At 37.0% G+C, this 22,100-nt stretch overlaps 1 protein-coding gene across 1 annotated transcript in view; it reads left to right on the top strand.

Moving 5' to 3' along the window:
- HDX (highly divergent homeobox) overlaps positions 1–22,100 on the top strand; it is a gene marked incomplete at its 3' end in the record, with an annotated part of 247,893 nt that overhangs the window by 211,038 nt on the left and 14,755 nt on the right. Inside the window, exons 7-8 of the mRNA XM_080795710.1 lie at positions 12,645–12,721; positions 15,643–15,726. Of these exons, the coding sequence (XP_080651836.1) occupies positions 12,645–12,721; positions 15,643–15,726 (161 nt within the window). The remainder of the gene's footprint in view (positions 1–12,644; positions 12,722–15,642; positions 15,727–22,100) is intronic.

Below are 22,100 nucleotides of genomic sequence, written 5' to 3'. Positions count from 1 at the left end.
TTTCTGACTTACCTCTCAACTTCCACCTTCTGTCTCCCACCTTCACGTCTTCCATTTCATTTTCCTTTCCCTGTGTGGAAATAAAGAGAAAGGAGATGTGGTAAAGCTACCTGGCTTCACCCCTCACACGACTGCAAACTCCAGCAAAAATAATAGATGACTCAGCTCTTTAATGTAAAATTCTGTGTCTGCTAATATGCATGCATGGCTGAGCAATTTTAAAGATTCTTACTATCCTGAGAATCAAACTGTTTAAAGTATGAGAATAATTAACAACTTTAATGTTAAATTTTATAGCAAAGTCTCTTTTCATGTGTGTGGGTTTATATGGCTGTGCATATAAAATATAGTTTAGCAGGTACTCAATTTAAGTATATGACTACCATATAGAGTGCCCTCTAGAGTTTTTACTGATAATAACTTTACTTATTTATTTTCCAATTTTCGGAGTTGCTTTTCCTGAGGAATAAGCGACATATTGACTGTGTTTAGCCTTCAAACTTGCAGTAATGTGGAAGCTATCTGCAAGCAAAAGAAAACATGCCTTATTCAGCTGTATCACATACCTTTTTATTTTATAAATCCTCAAAATAATTTTTATTTACATCTAATAAAATAATCAAACCCTGCATATATATATTGCCAGTAAAGCATAAATGTATATAGTTTTGAGCAAGTAGGAACAGAAATATAAAGCAAACCCATAAAAAATGATACCAGTAACAATCTTATTGATGAGCACTGTAACATCTATTCTGACAGCGTTAGTCCTAGTATCAGTTCTGCAGCTAAACCTGTTAACAACCCACCCTTCATTTAATTTAGTTGCTGATTACATAGGTTTTGAAATTCCTGTGATTTGAAATGTCTAAATAATGAATAAAGTCTCCTCTATCTAGGAATCATTTTTTATTAAAAAAATAAATTGAATTTATGGTGTTCAATAGAGGCAGCGAAAGTATTTCACAAAATGCAACATCCATTCAGGATAAAAACCCTCAACAAAGTGGGTGTAGAGGCAGTATACCTCAACAAAATAGAAGCCATATATGAAAAAGCCACGGGTAATGCCATCCTCAATGGGGAAAAACTGAGAGCTTTTTCTCTACAGTTAGGAACAAGACAGAGATGACCCTTCTCACTACCGTTATTTAACATAGTGCTGGAAGTTCTAGCCATAGCAATCAGAAAACAAAAGAAATAAAAGTATTCCAATTTGGCAAGGAAGAAGTCATACTTTGACTATTTGCAGATGACATGATATTCCATATAGAAAACCTAAAAGCCTCCACAAAAAAAAAAACAAAAAAACAAAAAAACAAAAAACAAAACAACAACAAAAAAACCTGCTAGAACAGATACAGGAATTCAGTGAAGTTGCAGGACACAAAATCAACATACAGAAATCTGTTGCATTTCTATACAGCAATAAAGAAGCAGCAGAAAAAGAAATCAAGGAACAAATCCCTTATAAAATTCCACCAAAAATCATGAGATACCTAAGAATAAACCTAACCAAAGAGGTAAAAGATCTGTACTCTGAAAACTATAGAACATTGATGTAAGAAATTGAAAATGACACAAAGAAATGGACATTCCATGCTCATAGATTGGGAGAAAAAATATTGTTAAGATGTCTATACTACCCCCAAAAATCTACACATTTAATGCAATCCCTATCAAAATACCAACAGCATTTTTCACAGAGCTAGAATGAACAATCCTAACATTTGTACAGAACTACAAAAGATTATTATAGCTGATGTGCCTGGGTGGCTCAGTGGGTTAAGCCTCTGCCTCCGGCTCAGCTCATGATCTCGGGGTCCTGGGATCGAGTCCCGCATCGGGCTCTCTGCTGGGCAGGGAGCCTGCTTCCTCCTCTCTCTCTCTCTCTCTCTGCCTGCCTCTCTGCCTACTTGTGATCTCTCTCTGTCAAATAAATAAAATCTTTAAAAAAAAAGATTATTATAGCTAAAGAAATTCTGAAAAAGAAAAGCAAAGCTAGAGGCATCACGATTCTGGACTATATTACAAAGCTGTATTGATCAAAATGGTGTGGTGCTGGCACAGAAATAGACATGTAGGCCAATAGAACAGAATAAAAAACCCAAAAATGAACCCACAACTTTATGTCAATTAATCTTTGACAAAGCAGGAGAGACTATCCAATGAGAAAAATTCTCTTCCCGAAATGGTGGTGGGAAAACTGGACAACTACATGCAAAATACAACATGCACAAAATTAATCCAAAATGGATGAAAGACCTAAATGTGAGACCTGAAACCTTAAAAATCCTAGTAGTGAACACAGGCACTAATTTCTTTGACACTGGCTGCAGTATCTTCTTTCTAGATATGTCTCCTGAGGCAAAGGAAACAAAGAAAAACAAACTATCAGGACAACATCAAAATAAGATGTTTCTGCACAGTGGAGGAAACAATCAACAAAACTAAAGGCACACTATGGAATGGCAGAAGATATTTGCAAGTGACATATCCAATAAAGGGTTAGTATCCAAAATATATAAAGAACTTATAAAACTAAACACCCAAAAAGTGAATAGCTCAATTAAAAATGGGCAGAAGAGGCAATTTGACATTTTTCCAATGAAGGCATACAGATGGCCAACAAAAACATGAAAAGATGCTCAACATCGCTCATCATCAGGGAAATGCAAATCAAACTACAAGTTATCACCTCACACCTCTCAGAATGGCTGAAATAAAAAATGCAAGAAACAACAAGTCCTGGGAGTGACATGAAGAAAAATTAACCTTGTGCACTCTTGGTGGGAATGCAAACTGATCACCCACTATGGAAAACAGTAGAGAAGTTTCTCAAAAATTAAAATTGAACTACCCTATAAACCAGTAATGGTACTACTAGGTATATACCCCAAAAGTACAAAAACACTAATTTGAAGTGATACATGCACCCCTACGTTTACTGCAGCATTATTTACAAGAGCCAAACTATGGAAGCGGCCCAAGCACCTGTCAATAGATAAGTGGATAAAGAAGATGTGGTACATACATATACAACGGGTTATTATTCAGCCATAAAATAAAGTGAAATTTTGCCATTTGCAATGACATGGATGGAAGTAGAAAGTATTATGCTAAGCAAAATAAGTTAGAGAAAGACAAATAACATATGATCAGTCATATGTGTAATTTAAGAAACAAAACAAATAAGCAAAGGGAATAAAAAATGAGAAAGAGGCAAACTAAGAAACAGACTCTTTTTTTAAAGATTTTATTTATTTATTTGACAGAGCGAGATCACAAGTAGGCAGAAAGGCAGGCAGAGAGAGAGAGAGGAGGAAGCAGGCTCCCTGCCAAGCAGAGAACCCAATGTGGGACTCAATCCCAGGACCCTGAGATCATGACCTGAGCCAAAGGCAGAGGCTTAACCCACTGAGCCACCCAGGCACCCAGAAATAGACACTTAACTATAGAGAACAAACTGATGGTTACCAATAGGGAGGTGAGGTGGATGGGTGGAATAGGTGATGGGGTTTAAGGAGTACACTTGTTATGGTTAAGCAGTGGGTGTTGTAATGAATTGTTGAATCGCTATATTGTATGCCCGAAACTAATATTACACTGTATGTTAAGTAACTGGAATTTAAATGAAAACGTGAAAATCACTAACTTGATAAATAAATAAATTGAATTTATGGTGGACTTTGCATTAAAATTTTGGTAAAGTTTTGCTGTATATCATTTTTTCTCAGTTATGCATAGCAATGTTGTATTTTTTTGTATTTTTGTCTTTAATAATTATTTTTTATTTTTTATAAACATATAATGTATTTTTATCCCCAGGGGTACAGGTCTGTGAATCACCAGGTTTACACACTACACGGCACTCACCATAGCACATACCCTTCCCAATGTCCATAACCCCACCCTCCTCTCCCTGCCTTCCTACCCCCAGCAACCCTCAGTTTCTTTTGTGAGATTAAGAGTCACTTATGGTTCATCTCCCTCCCGATCCCATCTTGTTTCATTTATTCTTTTCATACCCCCAAAACCCCCGATGTTGCATCTCCACTTCCTCATATCAGGGAGATCATATGATAGTTGTCTTTCTCTGATTGACTTATTTCACTAAGCATGATACCCTCTAGTTCAATCCACGTTGTCGAAAATGGCAAGATTTCATTTCTTTTGATGGCTTCAGAGTATTCCATTGTGTATATATACCACTCCTTCTTTATCCATTCATCTATTGATGGACATCTAGGTTCTTTCAATAGTTTGGCTATTGTAGACATTGCTGCTATAAACATTCGGGTGCACGTGCCCCTTCGGATCACTACGTTTGTATCTTTAGGGTAAATACCCAGTAGTGCAATTGCTGGGTCATAGGGTAGCTCTATTTTCAACTTTTTGAGGAACCTCCATGCTGTTTTCCAGAGTGGTTGCACCAGCTTGCATTCTCACCAGCAGTGTAGGAGGGTTCCCCTTTCTCCGCATCCTCCCAGCATCTGTCGTTTCCTGACTTGTTAATTTTAGCTATTCTGACTGGTGTGAGGTGATATCTCATTGTGGTTTTGATTTGTATTTCCCTGATGCCAAGTTATGTGTAACACTTTTTCATATGTCTGTTGGCCATTTGGATGTCTTCTTGGCAGAAATGTCTGTTCATGTCTTCTGCCCATTTCTTGATTGGATTATTTGTTCTTTGGGTGTTGAGTTTGCTAAGTTCTTTGTAGATTTTGGACACTAGCCCTTATCTGATATGTCATTTGCAAAGATCTTCTCCCATTCTGTCAGTTGTCTTTTGGTTTTGTTAACTGTTTCCTTTGCTGTGCAAAAGGTTTTGATCTTGATGAAGTCCCAATAGTTCATTTTTGCCCTTGCTTCCCTTGCCTTTGGCGATGTTCCTAGTAAGAAGTTGCTGCGGTTGAGGTCAAAGAGGTTGCTGCCTGTGTTCTCCTCAAGGATTTGGATGGATTCCTTTCTCACATTGAGGTCCTTCATCCATTTTGAGTCTATTTTCATGTGTGGTGTAAGGAAGTGGTCCAATTTCATTTTTCTGCATGTGGCTGTCCAATTTTCCCAACACCATTCATTGAAGAGGCTGTCTTTTTTCCATTGGACATTCTTTCCTGCTTTGTTGAAGATTAGTTGACCATAGAGTTGAGGGTCAATTTCTGGGCTCTCTATTCTGTTCCATTGATCTATATGTCTGTTTTTGTGCCAGTACCATACTGTCTTGATGATGACAGCTTTGTAATAGAGCTTGAAGTCCAGAATTGTGATGCCACCGACTTTGGCTTTCTTTTTCATTATTCCTTTGGCTATTCGAGGTCTTTTCTGGTTCCATATAAACTTTAGGATTATTTGTTCCATTTCTTTAAAAAAATGGATGGGATTTTGATAGGGATTGCATTAAATGTGTAGATTGCTTTAGGTAGAATAGACATTTTCACAATATTTGTTCTTCCAATCCAGGAGCATGGAACATTTTTCCATTTCTTTGTGTCTTCCTTAATTTCTTTCATGAGTACTTTATAGTTTTCTGAGTATAGATTCTTAGCCTCTTTGATTAGGTTTATTCCTAGGTATCTTATGGTTTTGGGTGCAACTGTAAATGGGATTGACTCCTTAATTTCTCTTTCTTCTATCTTGTTGTTGGTGTAGAGAAGTGCAACAGATTTCTCTGCATTGATTTTATATCCTCACACTTTACTAAATTCCTGTACAAGTTCCAACAGTTTTGGAGTGGAATCTTCTGGGTTTTCCACATATAGTATCATATCACCTGCAAAGAATGACAGTTTGACTTCTTCTTTGCTGATTTGGATGCCTTTAATTTCTTTTTGTTGTCTGATTGCTGAGGCTAGGACTTCTAGTACTATGTTGAATAACAGTGGTGATAGTGGACATCCCTGCCATGTTCCTGACCTTAGCGGAAAAGCTTTCAGTTTTTCTCCATTGAGAATGATATTTGCGGTGGGTTTTTCATAGATGGCTTTGATGATATTGAGGTATGTGCCCTCTATCCCTACATTTTGAAGAGTTTTGATCAGGAAGGGATGCTGTACTTTGTCAAATTCTTTTTCAGCATCTATGGAGAGTATCATATGGTTCTTGTTCTTTCTTTTATTAATATGTTGTATCACATTGATTGATTTGTGGATGTTGAACCAACCTTGCAGCCCTGGAATAAATCCCACTTGGTCGTGGTGAATAATCCTTTTAATGTACTGTTGAATCCTATTGGCTAGTATTTTGGTGAGAATTTTTGCATCTGTGTTCATTAAGGACATTGGTCTGTAATTCTCTTCTTGATGGGATCCTTGTCTGGTTTTGGGATCAAGGTGATGCTGGCCTCATAAAATGAGTTTGGAAGTTTTTCTTCCATTTCTATTTTTTGGAACAGTTTCAGGAGAATAGGAATTAATTCTTCTTTCCATGTTTGGTAGAATTCCCCTGGGAAGCCGTCTGGCCCTGGGCTTTTGTTTGTTTGGAGATTTTTGATGACTGTTTCAATCTCCTTACTGGTTATAGGTCTGTTCAGGTTTTCTATTACTTCCTGGTTCAGTTGTGGTAGTTTATATGTCTCTAGGAATGCATCCATTTCTTCCAGATTGTCAAATTTGTTGGTGTAGAGTTGCTCATAGTATGTTCTTATAATTGTTTGTATTTCTTTCGTGTTGGTTGTGATCTCTCCTCTTTCATTCATGATTTTATTTATTTGGGTCCTTTCTCTTTTCTTTTTGATAAGTCTGGCCAGGCGTTTATCAATCTTATTAATTCTTTCAAAGAACCAGCTCCTAGTTTCATTGATTTGTTCTATTGGGTTTTTTTGTTTCTATTTCATTGATTTCTGGTCTGATCTTTATGATTTCTCTTCTCCTGTTGGGTTTAGGCTTTCTTTCTTGTTCTTTCTCCAGCTCCTTTAGGTGTAGGGTTAGGTTGTATATTTGAGACCTTTCTTGTTTCTTGAGAAAGGCTTGTACCACTATATATTTTCCTCTCAGGACTGCCTTTGTTGTGTCCCACAGATTTTGAACCATTGTGTTTTCATTATCATTTGTTTCCATGAATTTTTTCAATTCTTCCTTGATTTCTTGTTGACCCATTCATTCTTTAAAAGGATGCTGTTTAGTCTCCATGTATTTGGGTTCTTTCCAGATTTCCTCTTGTGATTGAGTTCTAGCTTCAGAGCATTGTGGTCTGTAAATATCCAGGGAATGATCCCAATATTTTGATCCCGATTGAGACCTGATCTGTGACCCAGGATGTGATCTATTCTGGAGAATGTTCCAGGTGCACTCGAGAAGAATGTGTATTCTGTTGCTTTGGGATGAAATGTTCTGAATATATCTGGGATGTCCATCTGGTCCAGTGTGTCATTTAAGGCCTTTATTTCCTTGTTGATCTTTTGCTTAGATGATCTGTCCATTTCAGTGAGGGGAGTGTTAAAGTCCCCTACTATTATTGTATTATTGTTGATGTGTTTCTTTGATTTTGTTATTAATTGGTTTATATAGTTGGCTGCTCCCATGTTAGGGGCATAGATATTTAAGATTGTTAGATCTTCTTGTAGGACAGAACTTTGAGTATAATATAGTGTCCTTCCTCATCTCTTTTTATAGTCTTTGACTTAAAGTCTAATTGATCTGATATAAGGATTGCAACCCCAGCTTTCTTCTGATGTCCATTAGCATGGTAAATTGTTCTCCACCATCTCACTTTAAATCTGGAGGTGTCTTCGGGTCTAAAATGAGTTTCTTGTAGGCAACATATTGATGGGTTTTGTTTTTTTATCCATTCTGATACCCTGTGTCTTTTGATTGGGGCATTGAGCCCCTTAACATTCAGGGTAACTATTGAGAGATATGAATTTAGTGCCATTGTATTGTCTGTAAGGTGACTGTTACTGTATATTGTCTCTGTTCCTTCCTGATCTACTACTTTTAGGCTCTCTCTATGCTTAGAGGATCCCTTTCACTATTTCCTGTAAATCTGGTTTGGTGTTTGCAAATTCTTTCAGTTTTTGTTTGTCCTGGAAGCTTTTTATCTCCCCTTCTATTTTCAATGATAGCCTAGCTGGATACAGTATTCTTGGCTGCATGTTTTTCTCGTTTAGTGCTCTGAATATATCATGCCAGTTCTTTCTGGCCTGCCAGGTCTCTGTGGATAGGTCCGCTGCGAATCTAATATTTTTACCATTGTATGTTACAGACTTCTTTTCCCAACCTGCTTTCAGGATTTTCTCTTTGTCACTAAGACTTGTAAATTTTACAATTAGGTGATGCGGTGTGGACCTATTCTTGTTGATTTTCAGGGGGGTTCTCTGCACTTCCTCGATTTTGATGCTTATTCCCTTTCCCATACTAGGGAAATTCTCTCCAATAATTGTCTCCAATATACCTTCTGCTCCCCTCACTCTTTCTTTTTCTTCTGGAATCCCAATTATTCTAATGTTGTTTCATCTTATGGTATCACTTATCTCTCGAATTCTCCCCTCGTGGTCCAATATTTGTTTGTCTCTCTTTTGCTCAGCTTCTTTATTCTCTGTTATTTGGTCTTCTATATCACTAATTCTTTCTTCTGCCTCATTTATCCTAGCAGTAAGAACCTCCATTTTTAATTGCACCTCATTAATAGCTTTTTTTAATTTCAACTTGTTTAGATTTTAGTTCTTTTATTTCTCCAGAAAGGGCTTTTATATCTCCAGAGAGGGTTTCCCTAATATCTTCCATGCCTTTTTCAAGCCCGGCTAGAACCTTGAGAATCGTCATTCTGAACTCTATGTCTGACATATTACCAAAGTCTGTATTGATTAGGTCCCTAGCCTTCGGTACTGCCTCTTGTTCTTTTTTTTGTGGTGAGTTTTTCCGCCTTGTCATTTTGTCCAGATAAGAGTATATGAAGGAGCAAATAAAATACTAAAAGGGTGGCAAAGACCCCAGGAAAATGCTCTTTAACCAAATCAGAGGAGACCCCAAATCGTGGGTGGGAGAAAGGGGATAAAAAGAAATTCAGTAAAAAAAAAAATATTACAAAAAGAAAACAAATAAAGAAAAAAATATATATATATATTAGTCTGATGACTAGAACAGGGTTACCCACTTAATTTTGGGAGTATTTAGGTCTCTTAGAAGAAACTATGTCCCAAAATTTTAAAGAATGAAAAACGTATATAAGGGTAAACATAATGAAGGGATGGAATATGCCTATAAAGATGAAAAAAAATTTAATTTCTAAAAAAGGATTTCATAAAGTAAGTTGGTTGGGAGAATAAAGAAAAAGAAAGTGGAGAGAATTTGCTCGGGCTGGAGACTAGAACAAGCCCAGAGCTAGATTTAGGGTTTATTTTTATCTATTATAAGTTGTACCCCAAATTTTTTAGAAGAAAAAACCCTTTGTATATACAAAAAATAATGTTAAATACAATGAAGGATAAAATATGACTATAATAATGAAGGTTCAAAAAAGATTATCATTATTATTTTTTATGAAAGGTATTGTTAAGATAAACTAGTTAAAAAACGTTAAAAAAAGAAAAGGGTAAAACTTAAAAAAAATTTAGCAGAAGAAAAAAAATTAAAAAAATTAGATTAACTGCAAGACTAAAGAATCATGGGGAGAAAGCCATGAATTCTGTGCTTTGCTTTCTCCTCCTCTGGAATTCCGCTACTCTCCTTGGTAAGTGAACTGGATCTTGGCTGAATTTCTTGTTGATCTTCTGGTGGGAGGGGCCTGTTGTAGTGATTCTCAAGTGTCTTTGCCCGAGGTGGAATTGCACTGCCCTTACCAGGGGCTGGGCTAAGTAATCCGCTCGGGTTCGCTTTCGGGAGCTTTTGTTCCCTAAACACTTTCCTTAGAGTTCCAGAGGATGGGAATGAAAATGGCGGCCTCCCAATCTCCGGCCTGGAGGAGCCAAGAGCTCGGGGCCCCACTCCTCAGTGTACCCTCAGAGAAAAGCGCTCAATCACTCCTGTCTCCCCGGCCTCCAGCCATGTTCCAAGCTCACCCAGCCTGTGACCAGTTCAAGGTAATCCCGAGCTGAGAGCTCACTCCTCGGCTCTGTCTCTGTAGCTGGCTTCCCCGCTCTAATACCTGTGAGCTCTGCAATGCTCAGACACCCCCAATCCTTCTGTGACCCTGCGGGACCTGGGGCCATGCTGACCCTGTGTGGGCTTCACCCCGATTTAGCCTCTGGAGCGATGTCCTTCAGTGGAGCAGACTTTTAAAAGTCCTGATTTTGTGCTCTGTTGCTCCACTGCTTGCCGGGAGCCGGCCCCTCCCCCCGCGTCTATCTTCCTGTTGCTTTGGATTCACTTCTCCACTGGTCCTACCTTTCAGAAAGTGGTCGATTTTCTGTTTCTAGAATTGCTGTTCTTCTTCTCTTCGATCTCCCATTGGATTTGTAGGTGATTGCAATGGTTTGATAAGCTATCTAGCTGATCTCCTGCTACCTGATGTAGTCTCAGCCTGCTCCTTCTCTGCCATCTTGACTCCTCCCACCTTGCTGTATGTCTTAAGCCTAATTCTTTATGTCCTCATGTGAGTTCCTCCATTAGTCTTTTTTTTTTTTTTTTTTCTGTTAATGCTCCATGCTCATACAGGGCACCTCTATACATCTTTCCATGGGAAAGAATGGGTCAGGAAAAATCAGGAAAACTGATAAATATTTTTGTTCTGTTTTTTTAAAAAGATTTTTATTTATCTATTTGACAGAGTTAGAGTGAGAGCGATCACAGAGGGAGAGGGAGAAGCAGACTCGCTGCTGAGTGGGGAGCCCAATATTGGGCTAGATCCCAAGACTTGAGCCACCCAGGCACTCCTTTCTTCTGCTTTCTATGATGAAATAAAACATCAGCTACCAAGAGGCAGACAATTTCAACTAGTGTTTTAATAATCTCAATGACATGACTGTGCATAAGAAAAGAGAAACATTACTGTCTTATTTTACTAAGGAATAGATAGATGTAGGGGTAATCTAAGACAGGTTAATTTGGTAGACAGCCTATGCTGTGAACTAGCCACTTCTCCTAGCTCAACACAGAGAGTTTTTAAAAGACTTGTTTCTCTGAATTAATTTTTCTTAGTTTAATTTTTTCACATTTTTAGAATACTGAATTTTTTTTTTACCTAAAACCAATTAATTAACATATATTACATTAGTTTCAGAGGTAGAGTTTAATGATTCATCAGTTGCATATAATACCCAGTGCTCATCACATCACATGCCCTCCTTAATGCTCATCACCCAGTTACCCCATCCCCCAACCCCTTTCCCTCCAGCAACCCCCAATTTATTTCCTATAGTTAAGAGTCTCTTATGGTTTGTCTCCCTTTTGATCATAAAAGGAATACATGTTCATTACAGAAAATATATGAATATACAGTAAGACGTTTTGAAATAATCCTACCTCTCAGCAATAACTATTCTTAAAATAGGAGCAGGTGAATATTTTCTCCAGTGTTTTCTCCTTGCATATATGCAGGGGTATGTGTGTGTGTATGTATGTGTGTTCACATACACTTGCTTTTTCAAAAAATTGGAAATATACTATATTTATAGTTTTATAGCATGTATTCAAAATTGCTTTTTATCATTTTTTCTCTTATTACAACCAGCGATACAAATTCATTGTAAAAATATTTCAATATAAGTAAGCAAATTGAAAAAATAAGAAGTATCGAAATAAGTAAAATTAGACAAAAGGAAAAAAAATAAAATTGCCTGTAATTCCATCCAAAAATAATAATGTCAATGTTTTGGTCTAAATAATATCAGTCTTTTCATTGTAGATGAAAATGTACACTTTTTTCCTTTTATAAAATTAAGATCATAGGGACATCTGGATGGCTCAGTTAAGCAACCAACTCTTGGTTTTGGCTCTGGTCATGATCTCAGGGTCATGAGATGGAGCCCCATGGTGGGCTCCATGCTTAGCACAGAGTCTGCTTGAGATTCTCTCCCTCTCTCCTTCTACCCCTCCCCCATTTGCACTCACACCCTCTCTCTATAAATAAATAAATAAATAAAATCACAGTGTACCTACATAGTAGGTTTTGTTACCTTCATTTGTTCACTTAACAGTAGATGGTGAATATTTTCCTTACTATCAACTCTTCTTGCCCTTCATTTTTATAGTATTTATTGAAGGAATAGGTCCTAAAGATGAAACAACCATCCATTGTTAAGCATATAGACTGCTTCTATTTTTTTTTCCAATTATAAACAGCACAGTAGCGGCCATCCTTGTATTTGTACCTATCCACACTTATTTCCTAGAAGGCACTGTTAGAAGTACAACTGCTTATCAAAGCATATATGATATGAATTTATCATTTGTGTCTATTTATTTATTTATTTATTTGTAAAGATTTTATTTATTTGACAGAGTGAGAGAGCACAAGCAGGGGTGGTGGCAGAGGAAGAGGGAGAAGCCAGTTCCCCACTGAGGCAGGAGCCCAATGTGAGGCTTAATCCCAGGACCCTGGGATTATGACCTGAGCTGAAGGCAGATGCTTAACTGACTGAACCACCGAGGCACCCCCATTTGTGTCTTTTTAAAATAAAGAAATTATTTAAGTGATCTTGAGAGAAGCATTCTCAGTAAAGTTTTGAGGAATGAAAAATGAAATGACAGCATTTTTTTTTTCCATAGAAGAGTCCAGTGAAGTTCCAAATGAGGCAAGGGTTCATAAGGAGGAGGACCACCATGCAGTATCTGCAGATAATGTGGTATGTACATTTTAAAATTCTTTCCTCATGATCAGTTCTTTCCTACGTGATGGATTTCAAGGATATGTTTCCAGTTGGTAATAATATTGGTGTTACCGTAATTATATCCTTCTCCACTTCACAAACCAAAACAAAGCTGTCATCAATGAAATTATGTATCTTTGAGAGTTAAAGAAATGAAATTTAAAGCAGTCATTTCTGCCTCAATTTTTTTGACTGAAGGGATTTGCAATATAAAAACCGAAAGCTTACTACATATAGACATTTTATACATATGTTATTTTTCTTTAATACATTTAGCAAAGAACAGAATTAAGGCTGAGGTTAGACTGCAATAATGAAAGTAGGCTTTCTTAGTTCTAAGACTTGTATCTGATTCAGATACACTTGACTCTCATTCAGAGTTCTCTGTTCAGACCATATCTGTCTTTACTATGTTTGGAACATTCCCTTATTTCTAGTTGAATTAGACTCTCTTAGTCTTAAAAATTGCACCGATGGAGGAAAGACAATATTAACAGGCTGAATAACAGGCAGAGACAGGGTATATGTGGATTTAACTGGGCTCTGTGAAAATGTAAACATTATTGGTATATAGAAATGTTCTCTAAGCAGCTGTTTTAGCAGCATCTGTTTGTATCCTGACTTCATCAAGTAATACAGAAATCAAGATAATATTAAAGTCAAACATAAAGGCAAATGCCATTTTGTTTTTTCTTTCAAAGTGATTTTTGCTTGATTGTGGTCTTTTAAAAAAAATGGTCCCTATAATAGATTTTTCTTTCTTTTTTTTTTTTAAGATTTTATTTATTTATTTGACAGAGATCACCAGTAGGCAGAGAGGCAGGCAGAGAGAGAGGAGAAAGCAGGCTCTCCACGGAGCAGAGAGCCCGATGCGGTGCTCGATCCCAGGACCCTGGGATCATGACCTGAGCCAAAGGCAGAGGCTTTAACCCACTGAGCCACCCAGGCGCCCCTATAATAGATTTTTCTGTTACAAAATGGGTGTAACTTCATTTCTGGTTTCTATTACAAACGTTATTTATAGGACCCTATAATTCTGCCACATCTCCTTAGTAGAAGTTGAACACATAAAATACAGTTTAGCTCTTTTTTGTTAAGCAACAATTTATAACAGTATTTTCTACATGCAGAATATAGTTTAGGATTACATTTTACTGATTTCAGTCCTGATTTCAATTGATGTCTGACCCTACTAACACAACTCAATAGACATATAGGAAAACAAACTTTGATTTTGATGAAATGTTTTCATTAGATAGCTGGTAATAATTATTTCCACAATTAGTTGTGTTAATATTCTCAAATTCCATGAAGTAATAATCTCTGCTCTAGATTTGAATTACACTAAACAAGTTATATACAATTATTTACAAACTAAACCCTTTTTTCTTCTGTAAACACATGCTCATTTTTAGTCTGAATTTCTCTGCATTGGATCTCCCCTCAGCAGACATTTGGAAATAATAAATGAAATAATTGCATGGAATGACCCAACTCATTTAGGCATCTAATTTTTGAAAAAAAAAATCATTTTTAGAGACAGAACTTCAGACTGTCAAAGGCCCATCTCCTCTGCCTATAACTTTGAGTGCCCACAATTATTCATAGACGGCAAATCACAAAAACATTTAAGACTGATTTATATGCAAGAATTATAGAGTGGCCTTTGGAACTTTCTTCCCTGGATTACTTTCTTCCTTTTCCCCAGAACTGATCCAAACATAGAATCTAAAAAAAAATTTTTAGAAAGTATCAAATTAGGTCTAGTGAAAGCTGACATAATGAAACCCCAAGTTTATAGTGATTTTAATTAAAAAAAAATTAGATTCATCTCCAATCAGCAGTAGAAATCAATTTCATTGCAACTATCCTCTTGACTCAGAAGCCTGTAGGTCACACATCCTGTTATGGTTACATATCCTCATAGGCAATGTGTTAAGTATGATCATTCCAGTTGTGTTTGGGACTTTTGAAATATTGTTATTCAAATTCCAATGAATTAGCATACAGTATAATATTAGTTTCATGTGTACATTATAGTAATTCAGTACTTCCATACAATACTAGTGCTCAAATATTTAGAGCTCATTTTGGTTTTGCTTTTGCTTTTTTTTAAAAATAATGTTCTATGATTAGAGAACTTTCTTTGCCCCCATGGTTGGGAGTTTACTGGTCGTTCTTCATGTCAGCAGTAAGCTGTTTTGTTGGCTCTTTTGACAGATATTTAATTAGTACCTACTGTGTGCAAAATACTGTACAAACTATGTTGTACCTTAATTATAACATAATGACACTTTGGGATCTCTCTCTCTCCCTTTTACTGTTCAGTGAAGGAAGAAAATCACCAGTTTATTTTTATTATTATATCATAAATGTCTGCTTTCAATTTGTCTAGCTAATGGAGTGCATTAAATAAGTGACTTAGAAAACTGCATTTGACTTTGGAATGCATGTCACATGTTGATATTTTACATTAGAAATTGTAAAGATGTACATGGTAATTAAAAAACAAAACAATGCAACAAAGTAGGCATGGTTAGCATTAGAAAGACTCCTCTTAAAGGAAGTGAGTTTCCTGTCACCGGAGGGCGCTATTTAAGCAGAATTCAAATGCCTCTTGTTTTTCAGAAATATTGTGAGAGATTTTTCTATTTTAAATAGTTTTATAATAATTTCCTAGTTAATAAGCAGTCATCAGTTAAAGGTAGCAAAAAGTGGCTCAGACATATACTGTATATAACACTGAAGAGCCAGTTATCAGAGTTTATTCTGGATAACTTAGACAAGACAACCCCATCATTAAAACTAAACATTGAATGTTTATGTACTATACATTGTTGGATATAGTGTTGATGATCAGATACATATTTATGAAAACTTCTCTACTTGTGTTACAGAAAATAGAAATTATTGATGATGAAGAAAGTGACATTATAAGTAATTGTGAAGTTGAACAAGTCAATTCTCTCTTGGATTATAAGGTGAAAGTAATTTCAAATTCTGAATTCATTAAAAGAAGGTACTAAATGAGGCAGACTTTTATATTGCCTATGTCCTAGCTTATTTCACTTTCAATTTTTTTAATAAGTTAAAGCCGGGCTCCCTATTGACTTTCTCAGGCACTTGGATACCAGTTAGGAGGATATGGACATTTTAATTAATTAATTCCGGCTGGTTTAGTGGCTATTGTTTTAAGCAAAGAGCTTGATGAGTGGGAGTAGGTATTGACAGTGTACATCAAGGTGAGGCAGGACATGATGGTGGTTAATGTGAAATTTATGACAGTGGCCTTAAAGCTAGTGTTTACTTTTAAATGGTGGTAAAGGGGAGATTTTTTTTCCAGTGGCCCTTGCTAATTTTATCTTGAATTGCAACTTTTGAAGATCGTTTTTAGGGAACCAGTTTTAGAAGTTTAAAAACAATTCCTGAAGCAAATACCAAATGAATATAAAGAGAAGTGATATTTTCTTAAATTCACTGGTACCTAAACTGAAAGGCTTACTTTGAGAGTGTGCCATATGTAACTTTACGAAATTTTGACATGAGCTATCTGCCTATATCAATATGTTTTCTGCATAGATATGTAGTTGTTTTCCTTTGTTAATCAATGTCCTAGCTTACTAGGTCACCTCGGGCCTCTGAAATTTTGGCCAATCATTCTGTCCATACAGAGAAGTCCTTTTGCTGGAAAACATTAAGTGTTCAAAGCAGAGACTAATAATCTTAAAATGCTAACAGAGAATAACATTTAATCAGAAAAGATAATAGCTGTCATTTTCTCAAAACTCTTTTCAATTTTACTATAGTTGAAAGTTATGTCATTCAACAGATTGTTTCCTAAATGTTTATAGCATGTCAGACTTTATAATATTGAATATTATCTTCAGAAGACAATTATCTTTTGAAATTTATTCCATAAGTGCTTAAAGAGCACAGCATAATCATGTATTTAAATTGTATTTCTGACTAATGAAATTATAAGATTGTTTCTTTTTTTTTTTAAATAAACATATAATGTATTTTTATCCCCAGGGGTACGGGTCTGTGAATCGCCAGGTTTACACATTTCACAGCACTCATCATAGCACATACCCTCCCCAATGTCCATTTCCCCACCACCCTCTCCCATCCCCCCTCCCCCCTGCAACCCTCAGTCTGTTTTTTGAGATTGAGTCTTTTATGGTTTGTCTCCCTCCCAATCCCATCTTTTCATTTTTTCTTTTCCTACCTCCCCCCAACCCCCCCGCATTGCATCTTACTTCCTCATATCAAAGAGATCATATGATAGTTGTCTTTCTCTGATTGACTTATTTCGCTAAGCATGATACCCTCTAGTTCCATCCACGTCGTCGCAAATGGCAAGATTTCATGTATTCCATTGTGTATATATACCACTTCTTCCTTATCCATTCATCTGTTGATGGACATCTAGGCTCTTTCCACAGTTTGGCTATTGTGGACATTGCTGCTATAAACATTCGGGTGCACGTGCCCCTTCGGAGCACCACGTTTGTATCTTTAGGATATATACCCAGTAGTGCAATTGCTGGGTCATAGGGTAGCTCTATTTTCAGTTTTTTGAGGAACCTCCACACTGTTTTCCAGAGTGGTTGCAACAGCTTGCATTCCCACCAGCAGTGTAGGAGGGTTCCCCTCTCTCTGCATCCTCGCCAGCATCTGTCATTTCCTGACTTGTTAATTTTAGCCATTCTGACTGGTGTGAGGTGGTATCTCATTGTGGTTTTGATTTGTATTTCCCTGATGCCGAGTGATATGGAGCATTTTTTCATGTGTCTGTTGGCCATCTGGATGTCTTCTTTGCAGAAATGTCTGTTCATGTCCTCTGCCCATTTCTTGACTGGATTATTTCTTCTTTGAGTATTGAGTTTGATAAGCTCTTTATAGATTTTGGATACTAGCCCTTTATCTGATATGTCGTTTGCAAATATCTTCTCCCATTCTGTCAGTTGTCTTTTGGTTTAGTTAACTGTTTCCTTTGCTGTGCAAAAGATTTTGATCTTGATGAATTCCCAGTAGTTCATTTTTGCCCTTGCTTCTGTTGCCTTTGGCGATGTTCCTAGGAAGAAGTTGCTGCGGTTGAGGTCAAAGAGGTTGCTGCCTGTATTCTCCTCAAGGATTTGGATAGATTCCTTTCTCACATTGAGGTCCTTCATCCATTTTGAATCTATTTTCGTGTGTGGTGTAAGGAAATAGTACAATTTCATTTTTCTGCATGTGGCTGTCCAATTTTCCCAGCACCATTTGTTGAAGAGGCTGTCTTTTTTCCTTTGGATATTCTTTCCTGCTTTCTCGAAGATTAGTTGACCATAGAGTTGAGGGTCAATTTCTGGGCTCTCTATTCTGTTCCATTGATCTATATGTCTGTTTTTGTGCCAGTACCATAACTGTCTTGATGATGACAGCTTTGTAATAGAGCTTGAAGTCTGGAATTGTGATGCCACTGACTATGGCTTTCTTTTTCAATATTCCTTTGGCTATTCGAAGTCTTTTCTGGTTCCATATAAACTTTAGGATTATTTGTTCTATTTCTTTAAAAAAAATGGATGGGATTTTGATAGGGATTGCATTAAATGTGTAGATTGCTTTAGGTAGAATAGACATTTTCACAATATTTGTTCTTCCAATCCAAGAGCATTCAATATTTTTCCATTTCTTTGTGTCTTCCTCAATTTCTTTCATGAGTACTTTATAGTTTTCTGAGTATAGATTCTTTGCCTCTTTGGTTAGATTTATTCCTAGGTATCTTATGGTTTGGGGTGCGATTGTAAATGGGACTGACTCCTCAATTTCTCATTCTTCTGTCTTGTTGTTAGTGTAAGGAAATGCGACTGATTTCTGTGTGTTGACTTTATATCCTGAAACTTTACTGAATTCCTGTATAAGTTCTAGCAGTTTTGGAGTGGAGCCTTTTGGGTTTTCCACATATAGTATCATATCATCTGCAAAGAGTGATAGTTTGACTTCTTCTTTGCCGATTTGGATGCCTTTAATTTCTTTTTGTTGTCTGATTGCTGAGGCTAGGACTTCTAGTACTATGTTGAACAGCAGTGGTGATAACGGACATCCTTTCCATGTTCCTGACCTTAGCGGAAAAGCTTTCAGTTTTTCTCCATTGAGAATGATATTTGCGGTGGGTTTTTCATACATGGCTTTGATAATATTGAGGTATGTGCCTTCTATCCCTACACCTTGAAGAGTTTTAATCAGGAAGGGATGCTGCACTTTGTCAAATGCTTTTTCAGCATCTATTGAGAGTATCATATGGTTCTTACTCTTTCTTTTATTAATGAATTGTATCACATTGATGGATTTGCGGATGTTGAACCAACCTTGCAGCCCTGGAATAAATCCCACTTGGTCGTGGTGAATAATCCTTTTAATGTACTGTTGGATCCTATTGGCCAGTATTTTGGTGAGAATTTTCGCATCTGTGTTCATCAAGGATATTGGTCTGTAATTCTCTTCTTGATGGGATCCTTGTCTGGTTTTGGGATCAAGGTGATGTTGACCTCATAGAATGAGTTTGGAAGTTTTCCTTCCATTTCTATTTTTTGGAACAGTTTCAGGAGAATAGGAATTAATTCTTCTTTAAGTGTTTGGTAGAATTCCCCTGGGAAGCCATCTGGTCCTGGACTTTTGTTTGTTTCGAGATTTTTGATGACTGTTTCAATCTCCTTACTGGTTATAGGTCTGTTCAGGTTATCTATTTCTTCCTGGTTCAGTTGTGGTAGTTTATATGTCTCTAGAAATGTAAACATTTCTTCCAGATTGTCAAATTTGTTGGCATAGAGTTGCTCGTAGTATGTTCTTATAACTGTTTGTATTTCTTTGGTGTTGGTTGTGATATCTCCTCTTTTATTCATGATTTTATTTATTTGCATCCTTTCTCTTTTCTTTTTGATAAGTCTGGCCAGGGGTTTGTCAATCTTATTAATTCTTTCAAAGAACCAGCTCCTAGTTTCGTTGATTTGTTCTATTCTTTTTTTAGTTTCTATTTCATTGATTTCTGGTCTGATCTTTATGATTTCTCTTCTCCTGCTGGGTTTAGGCTTTCTTTGTTGTTCTCTCTCCAGCTCCTTTAGGTGTAGGGTTAGGTTGTGTATTTGTGACCTTTCTTGTTTCTTGAGAAAGGCTTGCACCGCTATATATTTTCCTCTCAGGACTGCCTTTGTTGTGTCCCACAGATTTTGAACCATTGTGTTTTCATTATCATTTGTTTCCATGATTTTTTTCAATTCTTCTTTAATTTCCTGGTTGACCCATTCATTTTTTAGAAGGATGCTGTTTAGTCTCCATGTATTTGCGTTCTTTCCAAATTTCCTCTTGTGATTGAGTTCTAGCTTCAGAGCATTGTGGTCTGAAAATATGCAGGGAATGATCTCAATCTTTTGGTACCGATTGAGACCTGATTTATGCCCCAGGATGTGGTCTATTCTGGAGAATGTTCCATGTGCACTCGAGAAGAATGTATTTAGTGTTGCTTTGGGATGGAATGTTCTGAATATATCTGTGATATCCATCTGGTCCAGTGTGTCATTTAAGGCCTTTATTTCCTTGCTTATCTTTTGCTTAGATGATCTTTCCATTTCAGTGAGGGGAGTGTTAAAGTCCCCTGCTATTATTGTATTACTGTCGATGTATTTCTTTGATTTTGTTATTAATTGGTTTATATAGTTGGCTGCTCCCATGTTAGGGGCATAGATATTTAAGATTGTTAGGTCTTCTTGTTGGACAGACCCTTCGAGTATGATATAGTGTCCTTCCTCATCTCTTATTATAGTCTTTGGCTTAAAATCTAATTGATCTGATATAAGGATTGCCACCCCAGCTTTCTTCTGATGTCCATTAGCATGGTAAATTGTTCTCCATCATCTCACTTTAAATCTGGAGGTGTCTTTGGGTCTAAAATGAGTTTCTTGTAGGCAGCATATTGATGGTTTTTTTCTTTTTTATCCATTCTGATACCCTGTGTCTTTTGATGGGGCTTTGAGCCCATTAACATTCAGGGTAACTATTGAGAGATATGAATTTAGTGCCATTGTATTGCCTGTAAGGTGACCTTTAACTGTATATTGTCTCTGTTTCTTTCTGATCTACTACTTTTAGGGTCTCTCTTTGCTTAGAGGCCCCATTTCAATATTTCCTGTAGAGCTGGTTTGGTGTTTGCAAATTCTTTCAGCTTTTGTTTGTCCTGGAAGCTCTTTATCTCTCCTTCTATTTTCAACGATAGCCTAGCCAGATATAGTATTCTTGGCTGCATGTTTTTCTCGTTTAGTGCTCTGAATATATCATGCCAGTTCTTTCTGGCCTACCAGGTCTCTGTGGATAGGTCTGTTGCCAATCTAATGTTTTTACCCTTGTATGTTACAGACTTCTTTTCCCAGGCTGCTTTTGGGATTTTCTCTTTGTCACTAAGACTTGAAAATTTTACTATCAGGTGACGAGGTGTGGACCTATTTTTATTGATTTTGAGGGGCGTTCTTAGCATCTCCTGGATTTCGATGTTTGCTCCCTTTGCCATATTAGGGAAATTCTCTCCAATAATTGTCTCCAATATACCTTCTGCTCCCCTCTCTCTTTCTTTTTCTTCTGGAATCCCAATTATTCTAATGTTGTGTCGTCTTATGGTGTCACTTATCTCTCAAATTCTCTCCTCATGGTCCAGTATTTGTTTGTCTCTCTTTTGCTCAGCTTCTTTATTCTCTGTCATTTGGTCTTCTATGTCACTAATTCTTTCTTCTGCCTCATTTATCCTAGCAGTGAGAGCTTCCATTTTTGATTGCACCTCATTAATAGCTTTTTTGATTTCCACTTGGTTAGATTTTAGTTCTTTTATTTCTCCAGAAAGGGCTTTTATCTCTCCGGAGAGGGTTTCTCTAATATCTTCTATGCCTTTTTCGATCCCGGCTAGAACCTTGAGAATTGTCATTCTGAACTCTAGATCTGTCATGTTACCAATGTCCGTATTGATTAGGTCTCCAGCCTTTGGTACGGCCTCTTGTTCTTTTTTTTGAGGTGAGTTTTTCCACCTTGTCATTTTGTTCAGATAAGATTTGCTTTCTCCTGCTGTGGAATTCCACTGTTCTTGGTGATTGAAGTTGGTTTTGGATGGGTTTCTTGTTAATCCTCTGGGGGAGGGGCCTGTTGTGGTGATTCTCAAGTGTCTTTGCTGCAGGCGGAATTGCACCACCCTAACCAGGCGCCAGGCTAATTAATCTGCTCGGGTTTGCTTTTGGGAGCTTTTGTTCCCTGAGCGCTTTCCGTAGAGTTCCAGAGGACAGGAATGAAGATGGCGGCCTCCCAATCTCTCGGCCCGGAGGAGCTGAGAGCTTGG

Source organism: Martes martes (genome assembly GCF_963455335.1).
Source record: "Martes martes genome assembly, chromosome: X".
Lineage (NCBI taxonomy): Eukaryota > Metazoa > Chordata > Mammalia > Carnivora > Mustelidae > Martes > Martes martes.
The sequence above is the reverse complement of the archived record's forward strand: the minus strand, read 5'-3'. Positions and strand labels throughout refer to the sequence as shown.